Raw genomic sequence first — 13,902 nt, forward strand, 5'->3', positions numbered from 1 at the left:
GACCTGGCCCGGCTTGGTCTAAGAATACAACACTATTACTACCGTGCAGCAGCTGCACTGTGATGTCGAGTGGATACTTCTTTTGTTCTACACTGGTTGCATCAAATGTGGAGCTTCCCCGATCTACATTTGTCTACTTTGCATTGTCCACTGTAGGCTTTGTGGTTCACTAGCTTTCAACTTTTTCCAGCAGATGAAACTCTCTTTGTGCGATGGAAAGGTCATTTTTAAATTGTCTGAGACCCTCAGATGGGTTTGGACTTGTGCATAACCCTCGAGATCTATCACCATCATTATCAACATCAAATAATTTTCTTCACAATGTTTGCAATGTGCTTCTTTTTGTATCTAGAAATCTCATCCATCCTCATTATCAACTGCAAATTAATTATTTGAATACCGAATACTGTTACAGCACACTGAGGAAGCCATGTATAAAGCCATAATAAAAATACAGTTTACTAAAAGCAGCAAATTACAGGCTGTTAGCAACAACAACAGCACTTTAATTGACAGCTGACTTTTATCAACATAGCACAATGATCTTATTATTCATCTTTTACATGTACTCCAATCTAGTTGAGTGAATGGAATTTAAGTAAAATTGCCTGTCACCTAAGTTTAAGCTTTAAAGAACCAGTGCAGAGAGTGAAGATATTTATGAGCTCTAAATGTTTTAGTGTTTTTCAGCAGAGCTCACTTCACTGTGAAAAAGTCTTAACACCTCCCACAATTCAACCAATCACTGCAGAGCATAGCAACAGCCCCATTTGTCTGCTATGGAAGAAAAATATGTTTCAGGCACCAAGGATCATACATTTATTCAAAATGAAATGTTTAAAGTACATTTGACTCATTGTCACTGTGATTTCCTTCATGCGAAGCGGAAAGCTTTTGTTCGTAACCAAATGAGATCAGTTTGTGTGCTATGTTTAAATCTGAAAGTAGATTAGTCTAATCGGTAGAAGTGTGTAAAGTTAGTCAAGGTAGGTTTTATAACTGTGATGGATCAACATGTTCAACCGCTTTTCTAAATGTGTCTGTGTTTACTTAAGACGCAGATTGCTTCAGGCTGTGTGTTACAGCGAAAGTTAGGGATGGAAGGACTTGGCAAGTCGCATTCAGACTGCATTTGCAATTTCTCGCAATTTTCACTGCAGTTTCTTCTGAGCAGTTCTGGGAGAGGGGCTGTGATTCAGGTGGTTGAGGTCACGACTGTTTTGGTGTTTTGAGCATCCTCTCACGTCCACCAGTCTGGCATGGTCAGTGGCTGAGATCTCACAGATTTGAGAACAGGAGAGGTTTGTCACAGAGTTGGAAGCTGACAGGGGTGGAGAAGATGAAGGAGAAACCCGTTTGTCTGCAGCAACTGTCGGTTTTGGTGTGGAAGAAATCTCGACATGAGTTACATTTGTCAGCAGTAATAGAGAGGATTTCCAGAGTGTGAATCGGCGATGTATGAAAATGGACAGAGCTGCCACAGCTGACGGGATCCTGGTATATTTCTCGAGTCACAGAGGGTACGGAGCTGTGCACTGGAAGTGCAACACATTAGGGATGGTAGCTGTTTCTATCAAGTAAACTGATGAAGTGAATCCAGGCAAAAGACATTATCTCTTATGGAGTTCCATTATTAAATACCAATCATAAAGTTGAAACAGAACATGCAAACAAGCTGATATACAGGAGCTGATGATAAACAGAGAGAGATTATGATAATTAAAACGCAACTGCAGCTGGAAATCAGGACGATGTCCCTGATGCTTTTAACTTTCAGTGTTGTTTTTACAACACTGGGAAAACATTGTCTGTGTGTGTGTGTCTGTCTGTGTGTGTCTGTGTGTGTCTGTGTGTGTCTGTGTCTGTCTGTGTGTGTCTGTGTCTGTCTGTGTGTGTCTGTGTGTGTCTGTGTCTGTGTGTGTGTGTCTGTGTGTGTGTCTGTGTCTGTGTGTGTCTGTGTGTGTGTGTGTCTGTGTGTGTGTGTGTGTGTGTCTGTGTGTCTGTGTGTCTGTGTCTGTGTGTCTGTGTCTGTGTGTCTGTGTGTGTCTGTGTGTGTGTGTCTGTGTGTGTGTCTGTGTGTGTGTCTGTGTGTGTCTGTGTGTGTGTGTCTGTGTGTGTGTCTCTCTCTCTCTCTCTCTCTCTCTCTCTCTCTCTCTCTCTCTCTCTCTCTCTCTCTAGCTTTGTTTTCCACCTCGGAAAGGACTTGTGGTGCTAGACCTTCTCAGCCTTATATAAAAACTTTAAATTTGTGAATATTTGTCTTTTTTTAAGTCACAACATACCGCTGTACATGATATTCTAACTCCTTGCAGACTCCACATTTCCTTGAGTCAATGCAAGCTACATACACATGAATGTCCTGCTCTCAGCCACAGCTGTCTTATCATTTCCAGTTTAGACAGATTTCTATTGCTTACCTCTCATAGTTTGTCAGTGTTGACATGCCGGTGTGCTTGAGTGTGCTTGGGTGTGCTTGGGTGTGTCTGGTTGTGGCGCGGTTGGATATATGTGACTAAAATAGAGCGAGATAAAAAGCAAACTTTTTTTGATGGGAGGGCATTTATTTCAAACTCAAATTTGCATAGAGTGAATTAAATGAAATCCCCTGTAAAACCCCTGTATTAATTGGCACCTTTTCATCTGGGAGACGTATCTGGGAGAGAAAGAGCTGTGTGTGTGTGTGTGTGTGTGTGTGTGTGTGTGTGTTATGAACATATGTGTGAGTGTCTGTGTGTATATCCATATAAGTGCACTGGACTTGTTTTGCATAAATGCCTTCCTCCTCTGTAAAAGAAGATGTGAATTGGGACAATAAAGAAGGATTAGCTTGTGTTCTCTCTATGTGTGTGTGTGTGTGTGTGTGTGTGTGTGTGTGTGTGTGTGTGTGTGTGTGTGTGTGTGTGTGTGTGTGTGTGTGTGCGTGTAAGTGTGTGTGTGTTTTGGTTGCTGTCATAGGCATATGGGAAAACTATTTAATATGAACCTCCAAGCGATGGAGACTTAAAAAAATGAAGAGAAAGCATCTCGCACAAAAGCATTAAATAGCCAATGAAAAAGTGAAGAACCGCTGTTTTGGATTCAGACAGGGACACTAACATGTGAAATAAAATGTGAGTCCATTCTGTTGTATTACACAAAACACATTTGATTCAACACCAGGATACTTCTGTTTATAAACAGAGAGATTATTGTGAGATTATGTTCCTGGGGCGTTGATCCTCACAAATGGGATCAGACTCTGATGAATATGACAGTTGAACAATATTCGCTGAGGGTTTGAATGCTACGGCTATTCCTGCTAGTGTCTTTATAGGATTACAGGCATGACGTCACATCGCATGGACACAGTTTTCACACTTAAAATGCCCGAAGATCTGGCATAAATCCCTTTTGCATGTAAATATCAGCATTCAGTTTAACCTCATCAGATGTGTGGGCTTTAACCGTCAGGTCAAATCAGGTAGGGAGTCAGTCAGGGAAAAGTAGGCTAAATTTGGCTTTTAAATCCTTTCCTCCAAGTGCTAAAATCTCTAAATTTGGCATCTGAGAAAGTCAGAAAAGTTTCTGTAAATACTGTTTGACCCAGGTCTGTGTGCACGCCTGTGTATATCACTCATTCACTCCAGCCCACTCCCAGGACTGCTGTCTGCTTCTTTCACCCTCTTTCTCCCTCTTCTCTTTTTTTCCCCCTCAACATGTCTGTCAGTCACATCTCAAACATTTCTTAAGCGTATATATATATGCAGCCTCCAACATCGGGTGGATGGAAGAGTATGAAATATGAAACACAGTTACAAAAGGAGGAAAGTTGCTGAAAGTTGAGCCTAGTTAAGCATCTGTGTACAAGAAAACACGCTCTCTGTCGCACACACATATACACAGGGTATTGTACTACCCATTGTGCACTGCATTGGTGCACAAGGCATACAGAATGTAAACTCTCACATAAAGATAGTGATCCACAGCAACGCTAGTGCCTTTAAGGTCAGCATTGATGCAAAGTAAATCCAATATGGACACACTGTCTCAAAGTGAGTGACAAACAAAGTGTTTTGTATTGAATTGAATAAAGCAGTCATGCTCATTGATTTCCAACATTGCCTGTAATACAGTATAGAGATATATTTGACACATTTGTGTCATCTGATATATCCAACCCTAATTCAAGGATGACCTCTGCTGAGTTTCAAAGACAAAAATGCAATCCCAACCTTTAACTTTTAGACATATACAGTACAATTCAGTTACGTCTGTATCGAAACACTCATTTTCTATACACACAGAAAGAAACAGGATTCTATTTTGTGTTCATCCTGCTCTTCAGTCCTTATTACAGAACATAAGCCCCACGGACCCTGTGTCTAATTCTGTGTACTCTGGCACTGGATGGTGTTATGAAACCTCCTCCGTGTAATCAGCAGCACGTCCTCTTTGACCTCCATAGGTCTGTTTGTGTTTGTGTGAGACAGAAATGGTTTGTCTTCATGCTTCCGTCCACCTGTTGGTCTTTCACACATGCATTGTGTTCCATGTGTGTGTGTGTGTGTGTGTGTGTGTGTGTGTGTGTGTGTGTGTGTTAAAGAGCATGAATGAAGCATAGTAAAGTATGCAGAGTGACTGTGATGATGACTTAGAGAAAAATGGAATGTTTATAAAGTAAGGGAAAGGACCTGCTTTTTACTTTTTTTATTACTGCCTATTTAAACAATGTGAACACATATTGTAATGCTAAGAGTACTACAGTCCTCTGAAAGCTCTGTAGATATGAATACACAGTATGTGTGAGTCACCTCTGCAGCCACTCAGACTCAATCACACCATGTCACTTGAAACCTCGAGACAAACCAGTGCTCTACATTGAATTGGCTCGCATCACCACGGTTTATATTCTATTTCCTCCAGGTGTAGTCAGACTTTCCACATTCATGGATCAAAAAATGGGAAAAAGTCTTCGTCCCATTGCAGCATGACTGTCAGTGGTGCTGTGTGAAAACATCAAAGCTATTGCAGCCCCATTTTGTTTTTACACCTCATCAATTCCGCTTCAAATTCCTCTTTTCTGGCTGTTTCTACTTAGTGACATTGTGACAAAGATTACACTTGAATTTGATTCTGCTGCACTGACAGTACAAGTACCATGATGGTCAAAAAGCTAAGCAACGGCAAACACAATACAAATATTATATTAATATCACTATTGTATTTTCATTACAACTGCAAGAATAGCCACACAGCATATTTTTTCAAACCTTACTTAACAGAATTTGGCACAAACTAAATTATCAAATTGTTTGTCAACGTGTTTTAATTTTTTACTTTTTTTTATACAAATTATTTTCAAGCAGTAAAGCAAAAGTTTCATGAAATCTCTTTTGAGTGATGTGACTGTGTTACACTTGGACTCGTACTATGGTACTGATGAATCATCACGACTTTTATGTTATTTTTCCATTTTTACCAAAGAATGGAGAAGTCAGTCAGTCAGTTAGCCCAGGTGCCCAATACTGTGTCCAAAACATACTTTCATCAAATTTAATGGTGATAAAAGACCAAAAACACTGTATTTGAAGACCCATTCATCACTATATATTTTGAATAAGATTTGTTGCATACATTTTGATGGTCCCCAAAGGGTCAACTCTAACATGAGTTGTGACCCACTCTCTTTCCTCTCGTGCCACCATTGGGCAACAATGTAAACTTCACCTTGAAATGTTCTAATCTTGTTCATGCACAAATGACAAAATCTTGCCAGGCGGGACTCCTCGTGATCTCTCTTCTAGTGTTACCCTCAGGTCAAATTGTCAACTTGTTACACATTGGAATCTATTTCTATTAAGTCACTACTGTAAACCAAACTTCCAGAATTAAATTAAATCTACTTTGGACGTTCATTTTCCCTGTAGTGCCACCTTCCAATCTCTCTGACTGATAGACTAAATACAAAAATAGCTGAGCACATATTATGTGGTATCATGGGAATACATTTTATTTCATTTTATTGGCCACTTGGCCTCTCCTCAAGCACCACAGTAACAAAGGAATCCTGAGAATACTCTAAATCCTGGAGTGATATGATTTTGTTTGTGAGACTTTAAGCCTCGCTATTTCAACTGTTAATTCTTAATGGAAAACATAACCATGATTAATATGTGAAATAATGTGTTATCCCTATTGCTTTTCCACTTACTTAAAAGGTTTTGTTCAGCCAAGGCTACATGAATGGTCCTCCACATATGAGCTCATTAACTTTGTATTTCTTGCAATTCTTTGATGTCCTTCTCTCGCAGTCTTTTCAGAGACTCGCCTTCAATCTGACTTCAATCCCAGTTGTACTTCAAGCTTCCTCTTAGCTCCCTCTTGATCCTCCTTCTCACGGTAGCGTTGCCCTTTCCTAACCAAACAAGCTCCTAATGAGGTCAAACCCCTGTTCCACAGACGAGACTCTGGGTGGTGTTGCAGACACTTGTGGCTTTGGCACAAAATCTCTTCTCCATCTGTCCATGTTTTACACATATCAATCTCTCCGTCTCTTACTCCTTTTTGTTTCCACCTCTGGAAAGTGGGACGACAGAGATCACAAGAAGAGGTGACACAGATAGGATACACACTCTGACACAGTGTAAAAGGACCCTTGGCCTGCTCCAACCCCAGTCTTTAAATCTTCTCTCGAAGGTATTTTCAGTGGTCTGCTCTATCCGGCTCGAGAGCAGCAGATGTTACGGAGTTAAGCTGTAATCGTTCTGCTTTAGCTGTAGGCGACAGCTGTGCTTATATATTCTAAAACAGCGGCATCAACTCCACTGTACCATCTCCCTATCTGCTGGATGAGTGATAGTTATTGGACCAAGCTTATATCACTGAAAAAAAAAACGTTCCGCTCCAATACTCTCGCAGCCTAAACATTGTTCATTTGCATTGATTTCTTTGCGTTGGCTTGATGATTCGCTTTCTTTTTCATCCATTCAAATCATTCTTTTCCATCTCGCCTTTGTTCAACACCATCAGTCTGACTTTATGCACAGTTTCTCTGCGTTTTCGTCTTCCCATATTTCAGTATTTTGCCTTACTGTCTCATCTTCATCCGGAGTTCTGTCTCCTTTTCTTAATAAGTCTGTCCATAATGCATAATGCCACTCTTTAAACGGGCTTAGTGCCTCTCTAACTTCCGAGTAGATGAAGAATTGATCGGTTTATCCTGATACCATGGTGACACGATCAATGAACATCCTCAGTAGAATGAACTTCATTAAATAGGGCCAATACTTTGTTGAGTGTGTGTGAGAGAGATTGAGACTAAAAATAATGTGTGACTTTTTTGGATCCAGTCTGTTCTATAATCGAAACCAGTACAGTTAACGGCTCTTTACTGAGAATACTTCAGTACATTTTATATTTACTATGATGATGCTCTTACACTGAGTACTTAGAAATTAGCACTACGGTAGACATCACCAGATGTAGAAGAAGCCAAAGGTCAAACTCTTTGAGTGTGTTTATTGTAATAAGCAATGTGGGTCATTAAAAATATCAATGACATGGTTTCTACAGTGGAATATGACCTGTATTACCCTACTTATACCCTGAGCTTATTATTTCTCCTAGTGTTACCATGGTCTTTGGGTTTCCTGCTAAATTAAGCTGCTTTTCAATGTTGCTGCGGGTTGAGTTTTTTTTTGTCTGCTTGTTGGGTAGACTTATTTTGCATGAAAATGACATGTATACCTATACATAAAAAACACAAATGGACAGCACACACACCCACAAACGCACACAAGTGCTCTCCGTCCATCTCTCTTGGTGGGCATAATACGGGAAGAAATATGCAAAGGAATAGGAAAGTGGAAATGGAATTAAAGAATGGATATAACGCGTGGCTGAGGATGATACCAAAGCTCGTGAAAGAAAACTGTGATAACATTGTTCAAAATTGAAAAGTGTGCAAATTAGCTATATTTTTCTTATATTAGCCTGGTTGTCTTTCAATTCAGCACTCAGAAATTACAATTTTATATTTTTATATAAGTAGGCTAAAGGTTTTTCTGGAGCAGCAACAGTAATGTTTACGACTGCGAAATCACACTGTAAACTAATTAACATCTGAATGAAGAACACAGACATCAGTCAGTATCAGACCTTCCTCCTGTCCTCTGTCCTGATGATGTGAATCACTGCCTGCAGGTACAGCTGGTCGAGGGAGGAGGGGCGGCTTTGTCTCAGCCAGCAGATACGTTTTCAAGGATTTGCCAAATTTTAAGATCTGTGGCAAACTACATTCAGACAGCTTTAGTTTGTGTAGCTGAGGGTTACAATGCAGCTATACTTTATGAAAGTGATGAAATAATAAAACGAAAGCTCTGTATTCAGCACCAAGACGCCACAACCTTATTACTCCAACCTTGACAACAGTGTATCACCGCCCGATCCGTCCTTCAAAAAGAAATCCCTTGACCAACTAGCACTGCCTACTAGAAGTCATTCAGAGGCAGCACAAGTTCGCTTACACTTGTTTATAACAATTCCCTGCCAGCTGTGATTGTATAAAACATAGCGGTGGTGGATGTCAGACTGCGGACAGAGCAGATTATTAGGTGTTTTGATGAAGTAATGTCTTTTTACTCGCAAATATTGTAATGTTTTTACTTAAAGGAATGAGCGTGGTTGTTGTTAACTCGCGTTATCTTCTCTTTACCTGGTTAACTTCAGTGTCTCCACCACGGCCTCACTGATCTGCTGTTAACCGCCACAACATTGCTTGTTACCCTTCACTGCACCCTGCATATGTATGGATTTTGGACTGCTGATCAGACAAAACAAGACATTTGGAGACGTCACCTTAGACCACGGAAACTGTGATTTTATTTTCTATAGACAATTATTGGATTAAATGAGAAAATAATCAGTAGTCATTGAAAATGAAAATACATTTTAAAGGTGCTAAAAATGAGATTGGGAGCATGAGACAGGCAGCTAACGGAACTAACAGTGCTAAAAAAAGAGGCAAAAGTTCTGACAGAGCTAGCAGTGTTAACTTGAGGGAGAGTGACTTCATTCTCTGCTGAGACATTACTCCACTATATCTTTACAAAGATAATAATTGTTTGATGCTATATTAATGCTATAAAAACCTGTATAGTTTGTCCTAATATACTATTACCATGGCATTCTGTCAATACAAGGTACACTGTTTTGGTTGTGGTGTTATTAGTACATAGTATGGAACTTTCACAGTTTTGGCTGGTGTCCAATATCCACACATATGCAAGCTGTGGCAGCGTTATGTTACAGCACGGCCTGTTGATGCTTCTATTATTGGAGAAATCTGCATCATTTCCTCTTACAAACCATTTTTTGTCCCATATAGTTGTTGAATGTTGGTCAAAATAGCAGCTCTAGAAACATCTTTTGATTAAAGTTTTTGGTCGTTGAAACTTTTTGGGAAATGCTGCAATGTGACATTACTTCATCTATGAAAGTTCATTAATCTGTGAAAGTTGTTATTGGTGCATTGTCACAGCTTGTGTCAAATTACGTGGAAAAATATTCAAACATGTTCCACTGACTCATGACAGCTGAAGTGGAAAGACACAGAAGTACACTATGACCACAACTATCAGTCACTGTATTATACTGTGTTTCATATTCTTGTCTCTTTGAAGATAGACTTTGTGAATATTTTTTCAAATGAAGAAAAATAAAGCGTTAATGATCTGTTAACGTTATAAAAGCAATCAGTGTCATGTTTAAAGCAATGTATAAAGCTATAATATAATAATATATAATAAATACTATTAAATATTCATGACTAAATGAGAAACAATCTAAGTTACAGTTCAGAAACAAACATTCTTGTTTATTATTTATTGAGTGCGTGCAAACTCTCCATCGGGGCATATGAGGTTGTGGATTGATCAGATATGATTGACAGTGGCTGGCAACGTAAGCAAACAACAACAACAACAACAACACCCATTTTAAACTAAATGACAAAACCCAGAACAAAAAGACATACAGAAATCTGTCATGTGAGATAACCATGAGAGTAAATACTCAAATACTTACTTAGAAAAAGGGATTTGGCTATAATAATAATAATAATAATAATACAAATAATTGTAATTATTATTATTATTAAGATAAATTGTGGTATTAGGTACTGTATGTTTGGTGTGTGTGCTTGTGTGAGCCACATCTCTGTGGGCACGCACATGCTTGTGTTTTGGATATCACTGAGCTCATTTAGAGACACACTGATGTTCACAGTCCGATAAGAGGCTTATTGTGAAGTGAGACCATCTCATAATTAAAACTGAGTACGAATAATCTCTAGAGAACATGTTTCGCTAATGCAACGTAACTGGAGCGTTTACTCCAACATTTATGTATGACACGTAACGACGCCCACGTCAGTCCTGTGATAATACCTCTGTCAGCCTATAAAAACAATCCTTTGAGATATGATCATCTACCCCGTAAAACATTGAGTGTATTTAGACCAAATAGTGCTGATATGTTTTCCAAGGATGCTGGCATTAAAATTACACTCATGTCCAAGAAAGGAGAAATAACCTGCATCACAACCTGCCCCCCAAAACAAATTGATTAATTGATTATTTTATTTTTCTGACCTTGTGGAGCATTCAATTAAAAATGCAGGTCCGAGTGAAAGACAGCGGCAGAGCATGAATCAGCTCGTACAAAGCGGGATTGATAAACAATAAACTGTGGGGATGATAAAATATGGCTTTAAAGTAAAGACAGTTAAGGTTGGCACAAATGGGCCAAAACTCACAAACACAACCACACACACCATTGGAAGTGATGAGACAGCTCTACTTTTGAATTGAAGCTGCCCATCTTTGGTGAGCCCATAAAACTCCCCTCAGAATCACAGGTCTGGACCATAAAACTCCTTGTGATAAAGGGACTATATGACTCTCTCTCTCTCTCTCTCTCTGGGAGGTCGCTTGTCCCCTTTGATGTGAGTAGAGCAAGGGTATTCCTATTCCTATTTAACTATGCTAACTCTTTAAGGTGAGCCTGTGCTCAGCTGTCTCTGGACCGCAGGGAGCTTGTGGGTTAACACGGAAGGCTCAAGGTGTGATGGGGAAATTGGAAATCATGGGGTGTGCTAGGGTTGTAAAAAAGGGGAAATATAAGGATGTGACAGAGTTTGTGTGTACAGAGTGTACCTACAGTTTTAATATCTATTCTTCACATCTATATACTGGATTCAGAACATTAGTACGATAGTAAACAACTATTATCTACAGTATGTAAAGTGGAGTAATATCTACCTGAGCAGAGAATGAAGTCGCTCTCCGTCTGTGTGTCGTTGTAATCGGAGCTTCTCCTTCCTTTGTTGACATAGCTGGGGCGACCATGCATGCTTTTAGTGCCCCACTGGTTAGCTCGAGGCCACCGCTCTGCACTGCGCTCATACGCCGATTACTGTTGTTAAAGCCGTCTCGACCAAAGGTGTCGTCATCGAACCATACCACCCAACCTCTTGATTCCCCTCAGTTAAAAACTCTTAGCTCTGTCAGGACTGTTGCCGCTGTTAGCACCGTTAGCTGCGAGCCCGTCGGCTCAGCCGTCGGTATTTGAGAGCCGCTGAAAAGCAATAGAAATGGGCCCCAATCTTGTACAAAGCACCTATAATCCAATCTGTCCGCGCTTGTCTGTATTAAAACATCAAACTAGCGTTTAAACAACTGGCAGCATTATTGAAGAAATGGATTACAGGTTATTACCCTCTTTTCTGGTGACATCTCAAAATGATTTAGGAGGAATTATGTCCCTCTTCATTCTACCTGTATAACAACGCAACACTTTATTTACTCCACATCCTGCTTTTCCTTGCACGGTGGAAACATGCAATCTATTTAGCACACTCGTGATATACACGTTAGAAATAACGGTTAATACATCGGCTGATCCAGACAAGAATATGGTCTAGAAGTACACTCAACTCCCACACATTGTACAACTAGCAGTGCACATGTGACTACATGAAAAACCTCTTCCATGAATGTGTCTGGGGAAATGCTTGTGAAATGACATTTGGAGAGGATGTAGCTTGTCTTGATCTGTTGCCGAACGGAGCGTGTAAGGTCCCGAAGACTAGCAGGGAACACAGATGGGAAGAGAAGGGGCAGGTAGGAGCAGGCAGAGGGAAATACAGACCAGAACATATCCTGGGAGGGAGGCGGGAACCCTGGCACTCTGTATTAGTTTCATATACGTATATAACATTTATTTTTACCTTTTCTGATAGGACACAAAAATCTCTTATTCAATTTGATTACATTTTTCATGTTTCATTTCATCGTTCATTTGGTTCACTCTTTGCATAAAACTGCTTTTTTTCACTAAAGTGGATAAAAACAGATTAGGCTTCAGTTTTCCAACACAAAAAAAGGTTATTTTTATGCCCGTTAATAGCCACAAAAATCAATATTTCTTTCATGGCCCCAGGTAATTTACCATGTAGACAAATTAAACCGCGCTTTGCAGCACCACAGCAGTTCCTGGGAGTTGTCAATATCAATTATTTTTTCCCAAGTTCTGAGTCAATGAATGTAAGTGTACCGGGCTTTGTCTTTCCAGGATTGCATGCGTTTAGATCAATGGCTGCTGACGGATTAGGTTAGGGCAATGACTCACTTTAACTTCCGGAATATACAGTATTTAGCTTGGCAGTAAAATACATTTTTGTTTATAGCCAACTTTAATCTCTATGTATCAGCTCAGAGTCAGCGTCAGTCAGCGTGAAGACAGAGCATAACCTGTCTTTGCAATATAGACAAATGTACTCATCTTGGGTTCCCTAAATCTTGAGCGGTGCTGCACAAATCTGCTCTGGGGACGAATAATTTGCGTTGTGAGTCGTCGCCTGACATAATGTTAGTCACACATATTTTGAGAGAGAAGGGAGAGAGACAAGGTATTAGAAGAGTATTATTGATAGGTAGATAGGTACAGTATGTCAGGAGGTAGCAGAGAGAGAAAGATACAGATGCAAAATAATGATGTTTGTTCTGTTTAAAAGGTCGTCTTTTTCATCCTCAGTTTAATGTTTCCTGTGGCATTTGGTCTAGTTCATTAAGAAATGTTAACTGCAGTCAGACCTTAAGGCCTAGTGTTTGTACCAGGTGCTAAAGTCTGTCAGAAGTTACTTTGTGCTAAATATAGAGTACTGCATTCTGTGTGGTTGCATACCGCTCTTACTATTACACGACTGATTGCAGGTGTATTGATCTGCCTGGCTGAGAAATCAACCTAAAACTTGTTTGACATCATCGTCTCCTCTGTCTCACTCGATCTCTTTCACTCTACGCCCCTTCGTCCTTTTCATCATTCAACTGCGTAAGGCGATTTTTCTTCCCCTCAGCTCCCTACCCCATTTAACAAATCACTCTCTCACCTTTCATCTCCTCATGTTGTCCCTCTCGCCATCAGTTTTTTCCCAACAATTACCTTCAACCCCACCCTTACTGTTTATAGACTTTTCCTCGGTTTACTTCTTGCGCCACTTTTTCTTGCTTGTCACACCTCTGTGTTTTTCCCTCATACATCCGTTCCTCTTGATTTGCAGCTCCTGCTTCTCAAATCCATCTTCTTTTCCTTTCTGCTCAAACATATGCATTCCCCTTCTCTTCGGTTCCTCACTTGTGCCCCCATGTTGTGCTTCCTCCATTGTTCCTACCTGCAGTTTTCCTTCAACTCTCTTTTTCTGAACTTCCTCGCCCTCACCACTTGTTCTTTTTTTTTATCCTCGCTACTCATCCTCCCTCCCCCTCACTCCCTCCTTCCCTCCCAGGGTTATTAAGTGATGGTTGGGCTGGCACAGCTGGTGTAGTTGGGCAGGCAGCCCATCTTCATGACAGCTGTGCTGCAGTG

At 40.1% G+C, this 13,902-nt stretch overlaps 1 protein-coding gene across 1 annotated transcript in view; it reads right to left on the reverse strand.

Annotated features, from left to right (window-relative positions):
* rtn4rl1a (reticulon 4 receptor-like 1a) overlaps window positions 1-13,699 on the reverse strand; it is a gene marked incomplete at both ends in the record, with an annotated part of 56,888 nt that extends 43,189 nt beyond the window's left edge. The window contains one exon of the mRNA XM_079237853.1: window positions 13,555-13,699. Within this exon, the coding sequence (XP_079093979.1) occupies window positions 13,555-13,699 (145 nt within the window). The remainder of the gene's footprint in view (window positions 1-13,554) is intronic.
* Between the last annotated feature and the right edge of the window lie 203 nt (window positions 13,700-13,902).

Source organism: Taurulus bubalis (assembly GCF_910589615.1).
Source record: "Taurulus bubalis genome assembly, chromosome: 2".
In the NCBI taxonomy this organism is placed as follows: Eukaryota; Metazoa; Chordata; class Actinopteri; order Perciformes; family Cottidae; genus Taurulus; species Taurulus bubalis.